Source organism: Lytechinus variegatus, chromosome 7 (assembly GCF_018143015.1).
Source record: "Lytechinus variegatus isolate NC3 chromosome 7, Lvar_3.0, whole genome shotgun sequence".
NCBI lineage: Eukaryota > Metazoa > Echinodermata > Echinoidea > Temnopleuroida > Toxopneustidae > Lytechinus > Lytechinus variegatus.
This window is the reverse complement of record NC_054746.1, coordinates 23,751,446-23,777,420: the sequence shown is the minus strand read 5'-3', so window position 1 is coordinate 23,777,420 and position 25,975 is coordinate 23,751,446. Positions and strand designations below refer to the sequence as shown.

The window sequence follows — 25,975 nt, the reverse complement described above, 5'->3', positions numbered from 1 at the left end:
AAGTAGACATGGTTGATATTGGAGAAAGTGTGGATAACATCGAAGTGACACATTACGACTGTGTATGTGGACATTGAGACCTTTCAAGGCTTTAACTGATCACAGTCCTGTCGAAGTTCAAGGTTGGACTTTTCAGTGTTTATATGGATGTAAACAGAGTGTCTTTTTAAACTTTTTATTAGTCAAAGATCATACAATCATTGCTAGATACTACTTTAAAAAGGGGTAAAATGTAATGTGTTCCAATTGTAGGCTAAGTTTTCTGTTTTCGTCATTTTTCATTTGTACATTATAGGTGAAAATAATGTTGCTCTCATACAAACTATAAAAGGCTAACATAACCTGACGTCAGCCTTTTAGTGTTTGTTCCCCATATGTTATCAGATAGCCGAGACAGCAGAAGTTGTCAGAAAGAAAAATTTGTCCTCTTTCCAATTTCAGAAATAGAAAAAATTATCTTCCTTTAATGTAATATCTTATCAAAACATGGACGGCATCAGTGTATTTGAAGGGGTGAATAATAGGAGAAATATCGAGTTACACGGTCATTGCTTTTTTTTAATTTCTTCTTAATCTTAATGTGGCACCACCCATGTTACCACATGAATCCCCTCTACGAACAAAAGTTTCCATTTTCTCCTCCTTGTTCTACCTGTCTTCTGGTGACCATTTCATAAAGCTGTCCACCTGACAAGTTGACTTTCTCTGACAATAACCATACTATAGTAACAGTCAGAGGCTAGTGTATTTCAGCCAATAAAAACCAAGGATTTCACTGACAACTTTCATGAAATGCCAGCCAGGGATGCCACCTAAAAAAGTAAGAAAATCATCTTCTCTTCCTCTAACCCACACTTCCACCACACATACTCAGTTCAACGTTTGCTTGTCATACTTAAAATGTACACAATTTACAATTTGCAACTGATCTTAAGACAGGAATTAATAGTTCTGTATGTTTACAAAATAATAAACATCCTTGCTTTATTCAATTCCACAATCCTGAGGCCTCTACAATTTATGTACATATTCAAGCAAAATAAATGTGAAAATTTTCCTGATATTTATCTTTAAGCAATAAATTAATAAGTGAATTTCAGCTGTCTAAAGTGATATGGCAAGACATGCATAAATAAATAAACTGAGCTTAACCTGAAACCATTTCTATTGCAAAGAAATAACTTTTTAACAAGATATCATATATCAAAATATTAAAAACATTTATCAGTCACAGCTAAGCACCTGGACAATTATTGCAATATTTTTCACATACTAAATCTAAATGCAAGTAACTATAAACATAAACTCACTAAGATCATTTATCAAGTTCAGTTCACTATTTATACTACATTTCACTTAATGGAATGCAAGCCTGCTTTTTCCATCTTCCTATTTATAATTTTCTTTCTTTCTTTTTAAATTTCCTTTTCAAACCTTCAGGTTAAATTTAAACAAGAGTTTAAGTCTTTCAGACACACATTATCCTCATAAGGTACACTCATTTCATGAGTAACACGTATACAAATCATTCTGCTCAATGCACAACGGTCCCTCAATTCCTCTGAAGAATCTTTGTGTTATAATATGACTTTGGTTGATAATTGTGTGAGGTCAAGAATCATCATAAATTTTAGGCATGAGGTTAAATCTTATGATTGGTTCAATGTTCACAGTTTTCATAGGGCGAACTGTCACTCATGCATTTCTCATATAATCTTGACCTTTGCCCATGGAATCATTTGTATGCAATCACCATATATACACTGCACACTGCATGGGAGTGTGTCATCAATCTCAGTTTTGATTTTAAAATCGATCTTAGTTGATAACCCCCGTGGAAGATGTGAATACGCTCCTATATCATCCTTTCTAAGTCTTGTAATAATCATATTTTTATTTGTAAAGTAATTCCTTTTTTCTATTCCCTGGGTGTTTCATCAATCTTGAAAAAAAATTTAATGATTCTGGATAAAATGTATAGAATTGAGGCAAGTCATAAGTCTGTCTTTTCAGAGCAAGAAGGTAATATATAAATTACTTCCTGCCAATAAAGACAGTACATGTATAACACAATTATTCTGAAATATGAATCTATTCCTAAACCCGACTTTAACCTTGACTTTTATTTCATAATTCAAAGACTTGTGTATTTTAAATTTTTGAATGAACCATGTATACCTGAGTTGGAATTATTTCCTCATTTTGACATGTTTTCATCATCTTTTGGTTTGTTCTGTTCTGTGTATATACATTGCATCTACATGTGTGTAAACCAGTGAAAAAGAGAATTTCCTTTATGGAAAATAAAGTTATTCAATTCAATTCAATTCAAATATTTAAAATAGAAGTTTTCATCAGAATGTTATGAAAGACATTTCCAGCCAGAAGTAGCATCTCCTTGATAGAAGGATCCTTGTTTTTACATCATTTGACAAGCCGTACATGCATATTTGCATATCCTTTCTACATGAAAGAATGCATAAAGTTACTAAATCATTCAAAATGTTATGTTCACATTCAAAATTAGCATGCAAATGAAAGGCCTCACCACAGACAACGAAAAGAATCTTCAATGAATTCAAAAGACATTAGTCCTAATAAAGGACTTCACCTCTGAGTCAAGAAGATCACAAAACACAAAGACGGTGTTGATATGATTCTTTATGGAATTACAAGTTAACATCACGATGGAAATCATCATTGAATCACATAAAGCTGCAATACTGATGGTTGTCACATGTCATGTAAGAATCCATGTTCAACATTTCAAGAGAATAATGAAATATTTCAAATTGCAGCTGTCCAAAGTTATTGTGACCGTCATTTGCACACTGCCTTTGTTGTGCAAATAACTGTTTTGGGAAATCAAATCAAATTTACAAAATGGGCATACTTTCTTAAGTCTTCATTCGATTTTGACATTTTCAGTGTTCTGCACATTATTTTTTTCACTTATTCAAAGTTAAATTGTTTTAACCCTATATAGCCCAGGGGGGGGGGCCTAAAACGGTCCCCCCTCGACATTTTTCGCGATAATTTCTAAATGCAAAAAAATAATACGCTGAAATTTCATGACTTTTTTCTTTCACATCTCCCGCACATTTTGAGACTCTGTTTGCGAAAATCGGGGGTACACTTGCGTAGATATAGCACATATTCATGACCAATGTCATCGAAAATGGCAATTTCCATCGACTTTTGTGTGTACAATGTATGGGTTTTACAAGAAGTGTTGTCAGATGAATGTTTTTTGTTTTTTTTTCTCACATAACTTTCTTTTGGGCTATCACCAACTATTCTAGATTTAAAAAAACAATAACAAATAGAGATTTCAAAACAAATAAATACATAATAAATTAAAAACAAAGAAATACATAAGAATTTGGAAACATGGAAGGAAACAAAAATATTATCCAACATCTAATAAATTACTTTGAAAAATTCAACTTTCTGGCTGCTAATGAATATTCATTTATCTCTAATTTGCATAAGTATTTTTCACTTTTTGATGATATAATGTCAAAATATAAAGTAAATATCACCTTTCTTCAGTACACAACTAGAAAAAAAAATTTATGCCCAGACGTGGTAATCAATATGTGAAATTCAGAATTTCGAGAAAAATTAGCATATGCGCATAATTAATTACTATTATAATCTAATAATTATACAATTTCAATACAGTTGAGTGAGCTGTCTTTAGATTACATGACTGGCTACTAACATGCTTTATTCCATTGCATTTTCTCAAAAAATGGGGGGAAAACTACAAAAAAATGAAAATTCCTTGAAAAAATTGAATATTTGCATAATTAATTAGATAAATAAAAAATGATAATAAATTTCACAAATTTGACAACGCATTCTTGTAAAATACATAATGAGACACCCACACACCAAATTTGGTCGCAATCGGTTGATAAACGACCGAGATCTGAGGGGGGCCCCCGGGCTAAGCAATTTCAAAATAGCCCGGGCTATATAGGGTTAAGGGTGAGCTTTTATACTGAATTCTCCATAATAGAGGCAACTGCGTCCAAGTGATCTTATCATTAGTGGAATAATCTTCTCTTCATAATATCTGCCTATTCAAATTTATTGGTTTCACAGAAATCTCTTTGAATCAGGCATAATTTGATTTTTGGGAAAATACAAACTCAACTGCATTTCTTAGGTTTGTGGCATGTATGGCAAATACCTGCAAAACATGTTCAATGATTTCTGAATTGAACATAAGCTTAAATAATGATGTTCTCACTGCCATTCACTTCCATTGTTTCATAAAAACAGTATACTTAAAAGATTTTTTATCTTGTATAACCCATAAAGTTTTCTTATTTCTTCTCGGTCAAAGATTATAAACAACATAAAAATAATGCCTCCCTCAATCAAAATGGCACAACATGGTTTTGAGCAAAATAACTTGGAAAGTTTCTCCAACACTTTTGTGTAAATATGAAATAATCCGTCATGTCATGTATGATGAGATCACATCAAATGCAAAACATTTTCAAAGCTCACAGGAAATCATTTATTGCATATCAAGAATAAATTTTAGTATTTTTTATTGGCCTTCTTTTCAAATGGGTAACTAAAAAAATGTTAAAATTACCTCTTAAGATTATAATGATAGCATTTTTTTCCTGGCAAATTATCTACTTTACAATAGTCTGAATGTTAGCGATCCAAAGTTTGGGAAAGCGGAACATAGGGAATTTCCCTCTACAATATGTGTTCATTGATCCATGCAAAACATGATCAATGCCTGGATATGTGTGACTAGATCTGGCGATGAAACCAAAAATAGCACAGCACTTAAACACTCACCAAACAAAAGTTTGATTAAACACATTAAGAAAATAACCCTTGTGATTATACCAAAAAAAGTCACCATTTTGAATTTGATATGTGCTTGGTAATGTATGACCTAACTGATAAATTTTATTTTTACAGAGCAGTAAGGTAAAAGGGGTACAGACAATGTGCCCCCCCAAAAAAAAAAAAAAATTGCACATAGCCTTTAAGTTAAAAAGCTATGCCACTAATTTGGGGAGACCCTATGATGTCAGTGTAATATGTATCTGTAGCCCCTTTGGCGGGACCAAATGTATGCTATTTAATCTACATCAATACACGAGTTTAATCTTAAATGATATCAAGTCAAACCTGTATATTCATACCTGACGTGAGATACTTCAGTTTCCAAACTTGTGGTGGTGAGGGTGTAACCTGCATGAAGAACAAGAGAATATCTTTTTAGAAATATCAGCAAAGTAATCATTTTCTCAGTCAGAATATCAATATTTGAGCCTTAACATCCTGAAAAATTAAATTTTGTTGTTTAAATCTTCCACTGAAAGACTTTTATAGTACAGAAATTCCATTTTCTTCATACTTTTGACAAATGATATTCTCTACTAACTTTACCAGAATGAATATATGTTCTACTTTTCAATTATATTTTTCTCCATTACATATGATTTCTAATTAACTTCTGATTTTTGCTGTGCATGCTCCAGTTAGCTTTCATCCTTTCATTTTAAAGAATTAATCCCTGATTTAACTGGAGAGTATGCTCATGCAGGTACCATTCAGACGAACTGCTATGGAAGCCTTGGCTGTGCCCATTGGATACTTCTGTGGCAGCCTGTATTGCTTTATTCCGTAAGAGTTTGACTGCTTTTTCCAGTTGGTTTCCACCCTCTTTAGAGTATAACGGACAGTTACCCCATACAAATTACTATACTTAAAGAAAATATATTAAAGCCTAATGGTCTTTATCTGTAATTGTTGGCCTCATGGCAAGAGATTGATACAAAAATAGATAAAAGAGGATTTTGATTAGATGTATATCTCCCCATAACTACCATGGGATAGAAATAGAAACATTATACACTGAATGAAGAAGATGGGCCCGGTTTCCCATCAGTCTGATCTCTAGTCGGTTTATCTTCTTTGATGTACCATTGATTAGTTTCTATCTCCTGGCCAGATGGATGATACCAATCAAGATGTTAATCTACATTGATATCATACTGTGGGATCTCATTTTCGCACACACCACATGAATTCAAGCAAGGGCTTTTTAGATCGGCTTAGAAGGACTGAAGGCTTTTTTTTTACATCTTTCCTCCATAAAACTAACTCTTCCATTGGCAAGGCAACTATTTACTACAAAAACAGTGTAGCCTTGATGAGTATGAATGAAATACTTCAATCTATCATTCAAGGTTGTCGTTTTCTCACACTTTGTGCCAATCTGAGAACACAAAGTGTTTCTTTTATGAGAAGTAGCTAGCCTTCAGGGTCAGGATATGCCGTTCTGCACCTTACTTTCTGTGAGCAAGGCGGCAAGCACACAGGGATTGCTATGAATGTAAAGTATATTGAGAAAGACAAGATCCTTATCTTTCAAACTGATGCACCATTTACAGGCAGCGTGCGCGAGTCTAGGCACCGATTGTCAACAAAAGTGGGTCAAATGACAATAATGAGGGGGGAGAAGAGAAAAAGAAATGACACAAGAAATACGAGATCAAAACCAAAGAATGAATATACGTGGTATCATCAGGTTCGGATGGAGTAGTCCACAAACGCATATACATCTGCGGTAAGACATGCATGGCTGCTCATCCCAGCCATTGTCATGCAAATGATAGGTTAATAAAAGTGAGAAGAGCGAAGAGGTATTAGGGGGGTAGCTTTGAGGGGCGTTGGGGTGTGGAGGGTGGTAGTCAGGTTCAATGACAGGTGGGTTTAAAGGATCAGTTCTACTACATTAATCAATGACAAACTATCAGACATGGAGCCATGGGGGATAACAAACCCACAGCTCTGTATCATCAGCCGAATTAAATCATTTCCTCAAGCATCAAACCTCAAATTCATTGCAAAAATAACCGTTTGCTGAATAACAAAAATATGAAAGGAAATAGCTTTTTACTGCAAATAGTATATTTAGAAACCATAACAGTTATATACAAATAAAATGCTGATCATTTAGAAGCAGTTTTTCTGACGATTTGGAGTAAAGCTGAAGTTCAAATATAAAATGGTATCACAATGACCTTGGATTTAAGGCATGACAGAATAATGAGTATCTATTTTAAAAATTGTTGAAGAATTAATTTTGGAACTATAAAAAAATAAATTAAATCATGGGCATCTGGTATTTCATATGAACAAAACAACAACATAACCTTCACATTATGACAGAAAAAAAATCACAATCAAATTTATATAACTTATCACTCATTGGTATTTGAATTATACCAGTTTCAATGACCATAGATAATTGGAAAGTCAAAACCTATGCATTCCAAAAACTTACAGGTGGTTCGTTTCCCATGTAAAATAAATTGCAAGAGCTTTCAGATAATATAATTTTTATTATATATTTCATTAGGGTTTCCCTTCTTCATACACCAATATCAAATTCTCATTTAATTTCATTGACTTTGTTTGTAATTTCTGAAACAACATAAAATCATATTTAAAATACATATAATCATTAATAAAATAAATACCCATTATACTCATGAAGCCTTGAGTATGATGTATAAAAATACTGTTTCTAAATGCATTTACATGTATTGATAATCAGAATATGATTTAATTGACTGGACAATTTTGTGATGTACATGCCGATTTTTGTCACAGACATACTTTCTACGTCCCAGGTCATGGAAACATCAAGGGGGCATTTCATCAACATTTTTGTCCGACAACTTGTCAGATCTGACAACTTTTCGTGATTTTGATTGTGATTGACTGAGAAGCACTGTAACTATAATAACTGTCGGATAAAACAGAACTTGACGGGTAAAACGTCTGACAAGTCCTTTCATGAAACACTCCCCTGAGAGCCCCTGCCCCCACCCCCTTCCCCAGTCAAGAAATGCTTAAAATGAAAAGTTAATCACAAGAAGAAAGGAAGATAGGTTGAGGCCAGGGTTGATATTGGTTAATTAGAATGGTTTTAGGAAGCAAGAACATGGGTAATGATCACTCCTGGAAATGGGGGTGGGGGAGAGGATCTTGCAATCCTGACTGAAACTTCAAGAAAATACATAGCTGATCTGTTGCCTTTAAAGTACATTTACGAGCTTTACAATAATTCATAAATGCAGCAATTTAAATAAAGTACATGAGATTTGGAACATTAGTAAAATTAGGTTTGATTTAAAGATAAAACAGAGCAGAGAAGTCCTGACAGCCATTTACTACAATCAAGTAAATACAGAACGGGAGTAGAAAGAGCAAGAGAGTCAGAAATGAATATCTTGAGATATAACGTGGCTCGTATTCGTACTTAATGAGAGAATTCTTGCTAGCTATAGACTTCAATATGACTGATTGCAAGAAATTCTTTAATGTGTTAGTATTCAGTATACCCCAAGATGATTAATAATGCTTCATTACTATTCAATAGAATTGACTGAATAGAGCACCAATGGACATATATCACTCTATCTTCTAATAGTGACCTTCAATAGAGATCCTTCATCTACAGTCTTGTGTGAAAATATCTGACCATTCAGAAATCAAACTTGTTCTGGACACTGACTGACGCTGGTGCCACGGCATGCCTGAAGGTCGTCTTTCTTTGTTTTCATTCAAAGTATTGGAAGGTCTATTCTTAAAAAGGTGATATAGAGGTCATTGTGGTGAGAGGGCAATCAAAGTTGGATTTTGGTGGTCAGTGGTGTGAAAGAACCCCAGAAATTAACATTGGAGATCGCTGGAGCTCAATAATAGCAAAGAACTACGCAACATAATAATGTGGTTTGGAGATAATGGTCTAAAAGGACACAATAGTTGTCACTGAGGTGTGGAGATAAATGGTACATGAAAGAACATAAAGAGTGGTAGCTGAAAGAAAAGTTGATAATTCTGCTTTGGATATGAATGGTGAAAAAGAAATGTGACAGTCAGTCAGTCAACATTGGATTTCGTAGCTAAATGGTATAAATGAACCCCAACAATTAACATATAAGTTTGGAGATTGAGAATATGTAGCTGGTACTATTTTCAAATTGTATTGCTGGAGGGGGGCATTTGAGTGTTTTGATCAGGAATGAAACCCCCCCCCCCCCCGAAAAAATACAATAATAATAACAAATAAATTAAACAAAATAAAATATAAAAGTGAAAATGGAAATAGATGGACTAAATACATAGAAAAATCAATCAGTAAATAGATAAATTATGACAATATTAATAATGATAAAAATAATAATAAGTAGTAGTAAAAAAAAGTATAAAGTAGTAGTAATATTAATAAGACTAAATCAATAATATAATTAAATTTATTTCAAGATAAAATATGGTGAATATTGGAGTACGAAGTTAAATGGTGTGCCCCTATCAATATTGGTATCTAGAGCTCAGCTCAACAATAAGGTTTGGAGACAAAAAAGGGAATTACAACAATGAGAATTGGACATTTGAGCTACAATTAATGAAAGAATACCAAGAATCAAAATTCAATTTAGAACTAAATAGTTTGAAAGACCCCTGTAATCATCAATGTGGTTTGGAGATAAATGGTGTAAAAGGAATCAAACAATGAACATTGTGCGGGTTTGAGGTAATTTGTGTGAAAGAACCCCAAGAATGGACTGAAAGACTTCAACAATTGATATATGAATTTGGAATGGTGTTACAGTACCAAAACAGGTAACATTAAAGTAATGACCTTATGAAAAACCACCAAAATGATGAGAATTAGAGTTTAAAGCAAATTCATGTAAAGTTAATTATCTCCAAAAATTAACATTGGAATATGGAGATAAATGGCATGAAAAGATCCCTAAAATCTCCATCAAAGTTAATAGGAAAGATGGTGTGAATGTCCATATGTCAAGGATTTGAAGATTAAAGTAGTGTGAAAGGATCAAAATATAGAACAGCTGTGTTCAGAAAGCCACATCTAGTCTACTTTTGAATGGTCTACTTCTAGTGTCATAAAAATATTGTAAAAATGTCAGTAGGGGAAGGCAGGGTAAGTTGTGACACTTTTTGCATTTTGCATGTTAGAATTGATATGACTAGTAATATTGTAGAAATAAGTACCTTGCCTTTAAATTTGATTCTTGGGAAATCTTTTTCACCAATATATAACTTTCTACCCCCACACTGAAAGTCATTGTGACCTTTGAAAAAAACGATGTCAAATGGCTCAACTTGCCCCATCTGTGGGGTAAGTTGAGCCACAAAAACTATGTACAAAATGTATGCGGGAAGAACCAGGATGTCAATTTTTCATTTAAAGTCTTTTCACTTGCTAATTCTCTATAAATACTAACATCTTCGAAAAGTAAAAGAACTGTCATGTGAATTTGCTCATTTCTGCCTGCATATCAATGGCTTTTTACATTTTTTAATTTTTTTATTATACATCACCATGAGAATTACCATGGCTCAACTTGCCCCATGTTGATTTGGCTTAAATTACCCCAGTCCAAACTTATTGCGATATTTTCACATTAACACATTTCTTATGCATTCATCATGTAAAAGAGTATGACAAGAATGAGAATCCATACCTGGACTAACAATATTGTTATTTCTATGATATATTTAAATACGTGTGTGGGTAAATAGCACTTATCTATTTTACACCCTTTTTTACTTTTTTGGCTGAAATTTGTATTTTTCCATCTAAAAAAGTACTTTTTGTTTCAAAGTTGAAAACAAAGTGGTGGGGTTAAGGGTTATGCAATGGGTCATCAATACATGACACCACCACAATGTCTGACTCATTCATTATTAGCCTGGGGGTGGTCACGGTGGCTCAACTTGCCCCTATGCTCAACTTAACCCGCGTTCCCCTACCGAGTTTGTTCATTGATTTCTTGTTGATATAACACAAGATAATAAAACCAAAATGGATCTTAAAATGGGGATGAAAAAAATAATATTTCTACATTTTCAATGTTTCGGATAATAATTGCACACATTTTTATATTTTAAAGCAATTGCAAACATCTTTTCTTTTAGCTTACTGATATTCTTAACCGTAACTAGACCAGATTATTTGTGTACATCATCCAGCTTAAGATCTTGGCCATGGACGGTGCGATCACATGAAAGATTAGCATGTACGTTGCCTAGGACATATCCTACACCATGATTTATTTAATGTTTCTACAAAATATGTGATTACATAGATTATGCTAATTTATGAAATCAGAATGCTCTGATCAAGAAGTGAAGTGTTGTGGTCCAGTGAATTAGTCTCTAGACTTTGAAACAGAGGGTCATGGGTTTGAATCCCAGCCATGGGGTAATTTCCTTCAGCAAGAAATTGATCCAGATTGTGCTGCACTCGACCCACATGAGGTAAATGGGTATGTGGCAGTAATTAATTCCTAAAAGTGCTTGCGTACTGTTGACAGCTTGCCAAGCAAGAGAGAGGGTAACAATATATAATATGTAAAGAAATAGTTTATGCTTTTGAAGCACTGATGTCATGGAATACAAGACATTGGCTTTTCCTTATGCTATGCTATACTGTTATAGAGAACACTACACATAACAAATGAGGATTAAGTAAACAATAGGGAAATATGGAATCTGATAAATATAATTTAATACTTTGAGATTAAATTTTGATATCAACATCTTAGATCACTCCCTCAGAGAATGATAGAAAATGTAAATAAAAATGAATACATTAATAAATAATTTATGTGAATAAGGGAACATGAATTAATTCATGAAGGAATGGTTGAATTGTAAGTTAATATTCATGGGGTTTCGCACTTGCTATATTCAGAGAATATAAACCCATGGGCCACACTCACACTCTGTCATCACTTTGCATGGGTAACACTTGTACCTGGCATAATCCACATGCCAAGTAGCATCGAAAAATCGGACTGTGGAAAGGGGTTGAAGTTCACTTTTGTTCTTATGAGCCAATGAGAAGAAATATGCATATGAGGTCATTAACATGGACATATTCCGTCATCACTTTGCACGGGTAACACTTGTACCCAGCACTATGACATACCAATTAGCATCGAAAAATCACATTGTGAAAAGAGGTTGAAGTTCACTGTTGTTCTTATGAGCCAATGAGAAGAAATATGCATATGAGCTTATTAACATGGACATATTCAGTCATCATTTTGCATGGGTAACACTTTTACCCGGCACTATGACATGCCAAGTATCGTCGAAAAATCGGACTGTGGAAAGGGGTTGAAGTTCACTTTTGTTCTTATGAGCCAATGAGAAGAAATATGCATATGAGGTCATTAACATGGACATATTCCGTCATCACTTTGCACAGGTAACACTTGTACCCGGCACTACTATGTGTAAACAGATGTTTTCATACTGATTCTCCCTTCGTGGTAAAGATTACACATTTTTGTTAAGTTTGATCAAAACAGTACCTTTTTGCCGTTTGCATGCTTTGTCTTCTTAAAGTCGAGAATGGGCATGAGTGCTGGACGACCATGGGCACATTGAAAAGGCAAGTCACATGATGAGAGCTGACCAATCAGAGTCTTGCATTCAGCAAGATCAAGGGTGTCCCCAAATTTGATAGCACCTGTCATGAGATAAGATTAATAGAAACAAATGAATTCAAGTAAAATAATAGGGCAGAGCATTAATTAAAGGCTTGGTCCCACTGCACATACGGATGCAGTGAGGATGTAAAACGGAAAGAATCTTGCCATCCCTTGGAATACATTATGTATCCGTTGTGTATTCTTTGCATACGTGTTTCACATACTCTATATCCATCGAGCATTCATCTACTGTGACTTCATTGTTCGCCCTTTTTTGCATTGTCTGGAGCGGATGAAAACGGATGGAGCCACCCCCAAATTTTGCTTGTCCGCTGTATCCGTTATGAAAACATTTTGTGTCCATCGGCCAGTGGAACCAGGCCTTAAGATGGAGAGTGCGCTTCATAATGTATTACTATTTACTACTATTATTATCAAGAGACAATAATCACAAGAATAAAAGAAAATAAAGTGGTTGGTCTTGACTTTTCAATCAAAGACAAATAAGGTTAGTAGATGTGCTTAAAGGACAAGTCCACCCAAACAGAAAGTTTATTTGAATAAAAGGAAAAATTCCAACAAGCATAACACTGAAAATTTCATCAAAATCCAATGAAAAATAAGAAAGTTATATAAGTTTCACCTAGTTCTTTTGTATTTCATTTTATGAAATATTTTTATTTGCACTCATTGTCATGTGAAAGAAATGGAATTACCATTGTTTAAAAAATTTTGTGGTTTACTCAAGTTGGTCATTATCATCAAATCTGTAAAATTTGAAATATTGTATAATTCAAATGATAAAAAACAAAATAGTGAATGGCGGACATCAACCACTATCTTATTTTCATATCACTTAGTTGTGCACATTACTGTTTTGTGAAAAATAAACGAATATCTAAAATGGCACAACTGTCGTATTTTAAATCCATTTTATGCTTCCTAGATTTGTCTCTATTGATTCAAGTCAACATTTTTACTGGGGTAGACTTGACCTTTAAAGATATGTATTTTTCTTTATATATTTTTAAAAATCTGGTTTTGTTACAGCAATGTCTTAAATTACGATTTTCAGCTTCCATTTTTTTTTTTGGGGGGGCATACTTTCAATTGATACATCATTTACATATTCTTATCATTCATGATATTAGACCAAGTGATATCTAATACCATTTTAATTTTTGAGCTCTTTGCTATGACTGTTACTTTGGAGTCGATGATAGAAATAAAATAATGTTAAACCTGTCTTAGTGGCCACCCGTCTATAGTAAAAACCTGTCTTTAGAGGCCTACAAAATTACCTCTCATTTGAAAGGTATATGAGTGTTAAAAAGAACCTGTCTATTAAGGTCACTTGTCTACAGAGACCACTCTTTAATAAACAGGTGTGACTGTATACCATAACCTTCCTCACCATGGCAAGCTTGAGAGTTAAGAATCCTTGTGATGGTCTTAGGTAAGGATGAAACGGCTCCAGATTGATGCTGTAGCGAGTCTAATACTTCCTTGATCAACGTCTGGATTAACGCCAAGTAACAGAAACAAGATTTTCAAAGGTAAATAAACAATCAAACATGTTACATTGGACTTGAAAATTTCAAATGTCTATTTCCTGTTATATTTTCCTGATTATCATATTGCAAATATATGCATTACATGACATTGATAAGATATATGTATGTTTGCATATGAGATCATCAAATGAAAGAAGATGCAATAATGTAATAAGATGGGGGAAAAATAGCAAAAAATATCACAAACTGAAGTCAACTGATGTTCTGTACATGTACATGTAGAAAACATTAAGCTATTTTAAACCATTCCGTTTCCATCCTGTACTTTGAAAGATTTAAGAAGAGATTTCCACATGTATGTACGATCTGAGCTAACTCATAATACTTTTAATTATACTTTATATGGACATAAACAACAATGTGAGTACTCGATACCAAAAAATTCATGTAAAGTTGAATTACATGTACATATACTTTCCATATTACACTGATTTCTATCCCCTCCCCCCCAAAAAAAAAATGAATGAAATGTGTTGGCAAGGGTTTGAGATGAAGTTTTCGGTTTATCCCTAGGATAGAAATTTAACGGCTGTTAAAGAAAGCAATTGTATAGTAAGACATCACGTTCATACATTGGATTAGATTTTCACTTTTCAAAAAACATTTTCCATTGAGAAATTCATCTTAAATACTACTTGTGGTAATGATCCCAAGTGAATTTGAACAGAATCCAAGAAAATGACAACTGATGTGTTTGTATATATAAATGGCAGATGATTCTGGTAGATAGGCAGGTGAAGTGTCTTTTTTGAAGCAATAGTAATAAACTGACTCGCATGTGCTTGTCTGTGTTGACAATTGTCAGTGTGACAATTTTTCAGCATAGATTTCATGATTTCAAAGAGTAAGGTTTAAGTAAACGTACTAAACCTAGATCTATAATCATACGGTGAATGTTCAACTTCATTTTAAAGGATTTCATATGAATCATTGCATGCTGCAATTAAATATATATCACCCGTTACATCTTTTTCAAATCTAACAAGGAGTCAAAGTGACAGTTACAATGAATCAGAAGTACAGGACTTTCAGATTATTGTATTTCAGCTATAAACCATTTTCAGGTCACAGAATGAGATTCCTCTTCAATATAGAATGTTTACCAATCCCTTTAAAGCAATTTCATGCATAAGTATTGCTCTACGCCATCATTCTCACCTCTGCCACACTGGTAGCTATGGTTTGGCGCCCTCTCTTGAGCTCATTTGCTTCTTTTTCTACCACACAAGCTGGTAGCCGAGTAACCAAGGCACTATCTTCAGACAATTGGTATGCTATACCAATCCTCTTCATCTTCTGAGGATAAGCCTCCAGAAGTCTTAATTCAGAGGAAGATAGACTGATAGGAAGAGCTGGAGTAACATCAGAAGTACGGATACATCTTTTTTGGTCAGCGTCGCTATCATCAGGATTATCACGATGGCTTGTATATGCATCTATAATGTAATTGATATCAAGAATATCAAGAATGTAGTTAAAATATTGAAATCCAATTTTTAATATTTGGGATGTTGGTTATCTAATTAAGGTCTAGATCTAAATAAATATCAGGTACAAGAATTTTCAAGTGTATTCTAACAAGGATTCATTAATAATCTCAAAATGTAATGAATGCAGTAGACGATTCTAAGAATCATTTGATATTTAATTCAATCGTCGTCTTATTACAAATGAAAAGTTCTAGTCTTTGTATACTTCTTGAATTGATAAATATGACTGCTCAGTACTAAGGAAATGTCTAAATCATTTTCACTGAACTGTTACCTTACAGTAAATTCATTACGTTTCTCTGCACATCATTAACCACTATCAAAGAACATTTCCAAACCAAGTTTTTCAGTAAATAAAATGGTTTTCATACTTGATTATACATAAAGCAGTCAAGCAACAAAATAATCCATAAACCTACAAATGTTAGAACAGGTTTTTAATAATTATAATTACAGTAGGCATTTATATAGCGCCATCTATCTAGAAATATTCTATTCCGAGGCACATTGTTATTATCATTATCACCCTAGCTTTAGCTTGAGCTGCCTTTCAGTGCTCATGCATTCAAGGAATTAATCCTACCAGGTACCCATTCACCTCACCTGGGTTGAGTGCAGCACAATGTGGATAAATTTCTTGCTGAAGAAAATTACACCATGAAGACAGGGCTTCATCTTTAATTTGAAATCAGTCTTAAGTTGTAATTATCAAAATTTGTGTAGTTAAAAAATACCTCAATATCAATTTGTGTTTGATTTGAATCTATCACAGCTCTTTGTAAGACAGGGCTCTAATCATATACCTACCTTGAGTGAGCATTTCCAGTCTGATGCGTTCATGTGCAGCATGTTGATCAACAAGAATGAGAAGATTAGGCTCTCCTGCGGGGTTCTTCTCATAATCACTGTTCACCAGGCAGGCTATAAACTTTTTATCTAACTGACCGAGGACCTGATTTATTCATAAATCAACAGGAAGAAAAAAGAATAATCAATGAGAACAAATTACAAAAGAATTTTTCTAAAGAAGATATAATAAAATTATATAATGACTTGCCATGTGTATGTTGACATAGATATGCTGACAAAAACATCCAGTGTACAAGCCCATTTAAAGAGATATTTATTTATAGAGGAGAATAGTTCTTAGCCCAAATGTATTTTCCCAGATGAAAGAGGTTGAATACTGCAAGGCTGATCATAACTTTTCTCATCCATGTTATAAACACACAAAAATATTTTCAAATCATGATCCTGTTTACATACAACTAAAAATCGATATTAACTTCATCATCACTGGTAACTTAATGTACCATCTCTGATCAACAGCCAACGAAAATTGGCTCAATGTCTCCTTGGAGCCACTGATGGTTAAGTTACAATAATCAATAGTTATTGTCATGTAACAGGGTCCAGATATTCACCTTCATGCTTGTAAACATGGCCTTCGTGAACTGACATGGATTGAGCGAGGCAAGAACCTTGGCCTGGAACTTTACATCAACGTTGGGAAATCCCTCACTCACAGGAGACAGTAATCCATATCCTGTCCCTTTTTTATTGTATTTTGAGAATTGTGGACCTTCATTCGTCATGCAGCCATCTCCTGTTTCATTTAAAAATAAGTATTGTATACATAACTTTATTGAACAAAATGCGCAAATAATAAAAAGCAAATTTGAGACAATATCAAGTACATTATTGCATGCATGATAATCATGAGGTGAAGGAAAAGAGAGGTCGGACATAAAAAAGTCATTTTTTTAATGGCATTCCCCAACTGGTATGGAAATGTCATGTACGCTACACAACAATGAACAGAAACACAATTTTGCGAAAAATTTAAGTACTTTGCATTTGACTATAATTACATGTATCCTGGCTTAATATTCTTCACAGGAAATGAAAATGCACAATTGTGCTAACACAGGCAAGCACAAACATTCAATCACAGGCAAATTTAAACTTTCACAGTATGCAAATTTATTTTTCTATTCATATTTAAGGGTAAAAATTAGAATTATTTACGAGAAATCTGACTTGTCTTGCCCCACTTGACGATGGATAACTCATCATCTTCTTCTTGGCTTTCTTCCATGGCAGCATCAACGGTTGCCAAGGTAGTAGGTGTGACTGGAGGATGATGGGAATGGGATGATGACTCTTTCTTATCACGCAAGTTATTCACAAAAGGGGCTGCACTGTGAGGAAGGTGAGGATGGGCCAATGTATCATCTGTACAATGAGAGTTTAAAAAATATTTAACAGACTTGAGATGTTATGAAGACAACATTGAGCTGGCTTTAATAGAGGTAGCCTATTAACTTTCACTTTTAACAGTACTACTATAGATCCACTTTGTTTCCATTCATGTTCTTTCCACCCAGCATCTTCCCATCTTGCATACAACCTTCCTGAGTATACAACCTCTGTTCCTTCATCAGAGACAAATGTCCAATAACAAACGTATCATTTTAACCTATCATTGTAAACACAAACTTGCTTCTTCCTCTTTTTATTTCTCCTTTAGTACATATGAACCCTAAGGTAATAATTGTACATTATCATCATATATGTCTCACATTTTAATGCACGGCATTGAATGTCAGTTTATGAATGTCAGTTTAACAGCACAGCAGATATTTGATTCTTGTTTTGATAAACCTCTCCTTGCATTTCCTATCATAACCAAAACTTAACTATTCATTATACTAATAGAGTAAAATTTGGAATACTCATTTAATTAAAACCTACTACTACTGGTATAAAGCATTATCTTAATAGATCCATTCTCCTTTGAAGAAGTATACCATTCTAGTTTTATTCTTTTTAGTTGTAAGTTGAGCTCTTTAAACTTCCAGAGTTCACTGATGTCGAGCATGAGAGAGGAAAAATGAATTTACTCAAAATACTCACTTTTAGTCACCATGGTAAATTGATGATCTTCATTGATCTGCCTTGAATCCCGGTTCAAAACTAAATCCTCTGGCTTGTCCGAAGAGCAGTTCCCATTGAAGCGATTAATAAAGATCTTCCTACCCCTGGAAGCATCATAGACACTGTACCACTCTCTGCTCTCTATTACAAATTCACCATCTGGGTCATTTCTCCCTGATGAATCTTTGGTATCCATGTTCTCCCATTGAGTGGTATAAGAAGACTCACACATTCTTGTTTCTGATTCAGTAGCTGGGTTACCTTCACTGGAAACCTGTATTTCAGGTACCTCTACTGCACTAGGTACATTTTCATCTGCTCCACATATTTTGATAGAATGAATGTCTTCAAGGCAAGATTGTTGTATGGGAGCTGGGTCATTATTGATACCAAATTGGTTTCTTCCCTCATGCACAGTGGTTGATGTTGCTGATAATGGTGCCTCTGTTGGACTTGAATTTTCTTGGGCCTCATTTTTGGTAGCAGTACTGTCATCTCTATTTTCTGACGCTACTGCGACAGTATCAAGACAAAATGGTCTTTCTTCATCATGGTGAGGTATATGAAATAAAGATATTGAGTCGTCTGGATCACTTGCATCCAACAGACCAGAATCTTCATCCATGTAGGTGCCAGGATCAGTGTTCACCTCTGCAGTGTTTTCCTTTAATTTATTGTCATTATAGTCTGTCTGGAAGCTTCTGATAGCACTTTGCCCTCTGTCTGCCATTGTGTCAAACTCATTCATTTCTGTGATATCCCTTCCATTGATTCCTGTGGTATCTTCTTCCATCCAATGGGTTGTGTTATCACTTAATGTTCCCTTTTCATTAACAATTTCACAAAGATCAAGTGCTCCATCAGCTATCTCAACAGTAAATGGTTCAGTTTCAGGTACAGGGCAAGGCCTCTCCTGAACCGGAAGTGGAACCTGACAATCATCACTTGCTGCTCTAACACCCTGGCTGATTGATTGTTCAAGTTCTTCACTGCTGATTTGAGTGCAATCATCTGTTAGACTGGAGCTTTGCAAGGTTTCTCTGTCAAAGACCTCACATGCACTCACCATGAACGAGGTAGATGTCGAGAACTTCACTGGTACCTCAACAGATGCTGATGATCGCCATCCACTGGTCAGCTTCTGCAACTTGGAACTGACTGGGGAATCAGGAGGATCTGCTGCTCTCTTTGCAGTAGGTCTTGATTCTGAAGTAGAGTTTCTTGGAATATACGAGGTATTGACAACAATGCTCTCTCTTTCACAGTGTTCTCTACTAGAGCTTTCAATACAGATATCTTTGGCTGCATCATCCACGAGTTGCCCTTTTGAGTCTTGAACATATAATTTCATTCGTTCTCTTAAATTACATCCACTGCTCTGCTTCCATGCCTTGGAACTAATTGGAGAATCAGGAGGATCTGCTGCTATCTTCCTAGTGCCTGTTGGTTCCATAGTAGAATGTCTTGGAAGATCTGACGTATTACTATCACTTCTTTGGCTTTCCCAGGGTTCTTTGTAAGTATTCTTTGTACAGTCACCTTTGGCTGCATCATGTGTGTTTTGCTCTACTGAGTCATGTGGCATCATATGTTCAATTGGATTACATTTTTGGTTCTCTATACTGACAATACAAGCATCCTCTTTTTCATTAACCTTCCGCCCAGTGGTATTGTTATCGTCAGCCATATGAGTTTTTGCTTGATTACCAAGTTTGCTCCTCTCATCAGCCATCGCATGTTGATTGCTTTGACATGCTTCCTTCATAGAGCTGCCAATTTCTGAACTACAAGCATTGGTATGACTGTTTGATTGACTGGGCCCACTAGAGAATGATAGCCTTTGAAGGACATCCACTTGTTCCTGCCTGTCCTTACATTTGATATTCAAACTCTCCAATGTGCTTCGAAATCCTGGACTACGGTACCATCTCAATGCAATTGTTTTGTGCTCATCGGCTGAAGCAGATTGCAGATGCTTATTGACTCTCTGTTCTGACTTCTGAGATGACTCATCCTTTGCAGCATTAGTCATTTTTTTCTTTTTTACTGATCTTCGGAACATTGAAAGTGTATTCCTTGCTTTGACAGCAATCCTAGTTCTAGGAGAAACAAGATCAACAACTTTTTGTCCTGAGTAAGTGTCATCTCTTCTCATTGATAAACAGCGAGCATCACAACACTGATGTACTTCCGACTTGGGTGTTCCAATTTCCACTTCACTGCTAGTTAGTGTCTCCTCACTCGATCCTACATCTAGTTCTGAAGATGATGATGTCCAATGAGCTTCACTGACGGCTGCACTTCCTTCCTTATTACAAGACAAGTTTGAAGTCAGAGACTTCATATTTTGAGAATTATCAACTTTCTTATCATCAGGTGTTTTTGGCATGGGTCTATTTACCAAGGTCTCGTGAGAGAGCTGACAATGTGGATCTGTAATAGGATCTGTATGGTCACTTGCATATGCTGTAAGAACCTCCTCCACATGTTTATTTGAGGTAAGCTCCAATTGAGGTACTGTGTCACGTGAATCTGGTTGCAGGATTTCAGTTTCTCTGATCTCATTGACATCTCCAAATGCATCTGGTATCCTGCAAGAATTATTTGTCGTATGAGAGTCAGCTTTATCCTCCTCTACTCTCTCTACGTTACTGGGATTCAGGTTATTCAACATGGGAGTGACATCTGGCTGGACAATTTGTCTTCTGACACATGTTGACTGAACAGCATTTTTACAATCAGTTGTACTGATGGCACTGGCACACACTTCGGTTTCATTTGATACGACAAGATCACTACGCCCTGCTTCACTTCCTGTCTGTGCAACATTTACTTTCATTGTAAGATTTTCCCTCTCAAGAAAAGATGTAACAAGCTCATGCACACAGGTTACGACTCCTTCCCAGTCTCTAAACTCAACTAAGGTCTTGGCTGGATCAAACGTGATGTCATATTCATTACGACAGCAAGTGATGTTCAAAACAAAGATGCCATACGCCATTTGATTTCCCCCAGGACTAGGTTGGCATGTGGCAGGGCCGGCATTCATGCTGTATCCTTGTGACATGTTTTGATTCTTTCCTTTACTCTTAGTAACGAGTGAGTTACTGAGAAGCTCATTCACAAGTTTGTGAATTTTTGTCTTCAGAATCAATCTTCCATTCACATATACAAATTGCAGGGACTTGTTCCGATGACTTGTTGATCCAATAAATCCTGAAATGTTGAAGACTGTGTGGATGTTATTCACCTCTTTCAAGCCACCTGCCACATCTTTACCAAAGAGACACCCAAACGTTTGAACAACTGATGATGAGTTGTGCGTTTGTATTGATTTTACTCCTGTGCTGTCATTTCGAAGAGTAAGAGAAATCTGAGGGTGAATCAAGGATATTGCCTGTAGTTGCTTGCAGATTTGTTCATACACCAAGGGACTGGACAGCATCTTCCGCCTTACTGGTAAATTATAGAAAACGTTTCGGGCTGTGACTGTTGTCCCTCCACTTGGCCTATCCTTTAAAGCCTTTGTGACACCTTGATCCTTTCCATGATGAAAGAGTTTACTGTAGGTAAGTTCAGACCCTCTGGCTCGCGAAGTGATCTCCAACACTGAAGAAATTTCCTTTATACTTGCAAGAGCTTCTCCTCTGTATCCATAATGGGATATATCTTCAAGGTCTTTTGTGTCATGGCATTTGCTTGTAGCATATCTCTCACCAACACAGAGCATATCATCTTTAGTCATCCCCCTTCCATTGTCTACGACCTGAATTTGACAGTCGGGTAGATGCACACGAACAGCGATGCAAGAAGCTTCAGCGTCAATACTATTCACAACCAATTCCTCTACACATTGGACAACTGATGGTGTGGCTACGCCAGATCTTAGTTGATTTTGTACATCTTGAGACAGGAACTGGATTGAAGCAATTTGATCAAGAGACATCATGAAAAATCTGTAACAAATTAAAAATGAAAACCAAAAGAAAATATAGACCAAATATGACATTTGGCAACAAACTGACATCAGAGACATCTGCAAATTTTTAATTCCATCCAATTTAAAAATGGTTTGTTGAAAACATATGCCACAACCAAAGGGTTAATAAAACATTTGTAAGGTTAGATAAGGGGTCCTAAAGCTACACACCACTTATTGAACATTCAATTTCAATGGCAAAATGTGGATTCTGTGTATGGGACTGTGACTGCAGTGTGAAAAATGATTCCTATTCAAAACTCCACAGAGGCTATGAAATAATTTGCAAAAATCATATAGAACCAGCAAATCATTGCAGCTTTGGAGTTCTATTCTCTTAAATATCATAAATCACATTTTCTTGCAAGAAAAAAGATGTTAGAAATTGGTACACAAGAAATGCAGTTTAACAACATTTCTTTGAATGGACAATTTTGTATGTAGAATTAGGACCCCTTACAAATCCGTGGGCAAATTCAAGAGGTGAATTCAAAATAAGACAGCAGAATTTTCATTTTACATGGTTTAGTGAGTTTTTCACCATTTTCTTCTTGATTGATGATCTTTAGAATATTACCAAAACTTTAAGATATAAAATCTATCCAAATATTCTGTATCCTTTATCGCAAAGGATCATGGGATCAAAAAGGGGGCAAGACAAGATCTCCGCTATTGTCCAGATGTGCACATGCGAATGCTAGCAGCCAACAATATTGTGTACAGTATTGAAATACAATTTTAACAAATAATAAAATTTGAAACTTGATTATAAATATTATAAAAGATTATTATTGCGATAATGATTATTTGTAATCAGGTTTTAAATTTAATAATTTCTTAAATAATAAATTTTATCTATAAATTATTCTTCAAAACGGCATTATCAAAGCTACATCATAACGAAGTGGTTCAAGGGTCAAGCGTATTGTATGTGCAGTGTTTACAAATGGATCGAGGATCTGGTAAGAAACCTCTCATTTTTCCTAAATGTTTTTTTGCACCTTCATACGCATTTAATAGGCGTATGAAAGTGTATACCGTAAGCAACGGTGTATTAACCGCACCCTTTTCTCGGCGGGATAGAAGCAAAAGTCGGGGGTGTGGTTTATACACGGTAATGGGTCTGAGCCAGCCTGTCGTAACCCCTCCCGTACATGTACGATGTCTGCCAGTTTACAACACATCGAGTGGCCGGGCGTAGCCGCCCAGGCAATGTCGTTTAGAGGGGTATAAGCCGCGGGTAATGGGAAGCGATTATTACGATCTTAATTAAATATTGTCCATAACAAACACACCCACCTTCATGACACTAATTTTGACTTTATTCTCGATTCAAAGTAGTGAAGTTCCCTGGCTAGGTTAAAAGAGACGCGAAGCATACTCGGTAATATTTTGTCACCGCTGAGCAAGAGTTGACTGTTGAGTGAGCTGATCGAGCTTGCGTTGTATTGTGGCTATAGTGCGACTTAAGCTGGCGCTATTCATTTTAACCCCTCCCCTCCAAAGTCCCATTTCGCGCCAGCTTATTTTTTCTTTCCCGTTTGCTTTTCATAAGATACCATGTAAACCACGCACGAGAGAGACGGCACAAAGCCGTAAAAAACAACTGGAAAAAATGCCAAAAAATCTTTGTTTCTTGAACCTTCCTGTAATCCCGTATCCAAAATTCATGCTAAGACATCAAATTTCTGAAAGTGATTGTGAGGTTGTGATGTAAGAAATGTGAATGTTTCTTCCTCCTAAGCCGGGAAAGACACAGATCATAATTTGATAAGATGTACTGGTACTGTATCGTAGTTTGCAATGTACAAGAAAGGCAGTGCTGTGTGTGAGTGTGTACACTGTGACTGTGTACACTGTGACTGTGAGGTGAGTGTGTTTTTTTTTTTTTTTCTTTTTGATTTTTTTTAATTTCTTTTTTATTTTATTTTTTTATTCTTTTTTTGATTTGCTTTGTTTTTGATAAGTGCAAGCCAAGTAATCTCATATAGTTTTAAATCATTGTTGAATTTTTGATACATGAAAGGAAAAGTGTTAGGTATATTATATGTATTTTTTAAGGGGATCCTAGTGTCAGTATATCTATTTGTTAATTGGTTTGTTTTGGATTTGGGTCTACTTTGTTTTGTTCTTTCTTTGTATTCCATGTATAAATAGCCCTCCACAAATGTGCAAGGGAAGACTTTTTGATTGGGGGGGGGGGGGGAGGAGTGGTGTTTCAACCATTTTTATAACTGATTTCATTGTTTCTCCTTTAAGTTATATATGATTTATGCTTGTATTAAGTTAGTGAAAAAAGTCCAAATATGAAATGTAAAATATTATGTGTTTTGAAATGTTAAATTGAAATGTTATATATTTTTGTTCATGGAATCAGAATAAAACAATATGAAAAAAAAAAAAGTGTAAGTGGCCAATATTGTCGGGACCTTTCTTTCTTGCTAAAATTTGTCGATGAATTGATCACGAACAGCAGATTTCCGCAAAATAATCTGCATGTAAATGTAAGAATTTTTTTTGTTTTTAGTCCAAAGTTGGGGGTGCGGTTAATCCAAGGGTACAGCTTATAGTCCATTACTTACGGTAGATAAATACAATCAAACAAATTTACATGATTTCTATTCAACTCAAGTTCAAAGATAGATTTCCTACTTTCCTAGGGAAATCCATCTTTGTTGACAAGTCTCACTTACATGCCTATGGCAAGGGTTTCAAGGCTTCATGATGAATAAGCATAAGTCAAAATATTTTAAAATATCATGATGAAGCCTGAGTCAATTCTGTAAGACTAAGTGCCACGCCCACACATGAAAAATTTGCTAAGCTTTTTGTCTCAAATTTAAGAGATTCCACTCTTTACGGTTACCATATGAGTGTCAAATTTATAGCAAAAAGTATTTGATAATTGTGAAATTCATATCTGAAGACGGGTTTCCTTCTAGGGGGACGCCCTGCTGTAAGTTAGATCTAACGGGATCTAATGTTAGTCTTTAACAATTTAAATTTTACTAACACTATTTTCAGTACGTGGGGACAGGGGCCTAACTAAATAAGAAAAGACCCACACTGCACTGGACGCACTTGAACGTGGTCTTGATCAACATTAAACACTTCTCTCACTCGATAACTCCATTTTCATCTCCATAATCGATACAATTACACGAAACAGACAAAAACATCACATTTAAAACAGCGAAACAAAATGAAGCGATTCATCTCACTCACCTCGACTTTCTTTCCAAACTTCGAAATTCGCGAACATTTCTGCTCTGCGCTGTAGAGGGCGCGGGCGCAAGGTAAACAAAAAGGGGGATGCTTTTGACATTGTGTATGAACAAAAAACCCAGATCGTTGAGAAAGCCATATGAAATGGATATTAATTTCTCTTAAACGTCTCTTTTCATGATATTGTACTGGAAATGGAAAGTGAGTGTTTTGAGCTCGTAAGCTTAGTAAATTTCCTGGTTCTTG

The 25,975-nt window shown here is 35.2% G+C and overlaps 1 protein-coding gene across 1 annotated transcript; it reads right to left on the bottom strand.

The window, feature by feature from the left end:
- Positions 1-3,842: 3,842 nt before the first annotated feature.
- On the bottom strand, positions 3,843-25,777 carry LOC121418804. The gene is made up of 9 exons (XM_041612949.1): positions 25,730-25,777; positions 18,505-22,481; positions 17,617-17,823; positions 17,013-17,194; positions 16,396-16,540; positions 15,257-15,534; positions 13,939-14,041; positions 12,405-12,562; positions 3,843-5,229 (listed from the first exon to the last, which is right to left on the bottom strand). Exons 2-9 carry the CDS (start codon positions 22,472-22,474, stop codon positions 5,161-5,163), a joined length of 5,112 nt encoding a protein of 1,703 aa, XP_041468883.1. The 5' UTR covers positions 22,475-22,481; positions 25,730-25,777; the 3' UTR covers positions 3,843-5,160.
- Positions 25,778-25,975: the final 198 nt, after the last annotated feature.

Bases quoted from the DNA above. Each gene is read 5' to 3' on its own strand.
- LOC121418804 (XM_041612949.1), bottom strand. From the start codon at position 22,474: ATGATGTCTCTTGATCAAATTGCTTCAATCCAGTTCCTGTCTCAAGAT. The intron at 16,541-17,012 runs GTGAATATCTGG...TGAATAAATCAG, and splicing joins CCATGTTTACAAGCATGAAG to GTCCTCGGTCAGTTAGATAA. The intron at 12,563-13,938 runs GTGAGGAAGGTT...ATCTCATGACAG, and splicing joins TAACTCTCAAGCTTGCCATG to GTGCTATCAAATTTGGGGAC.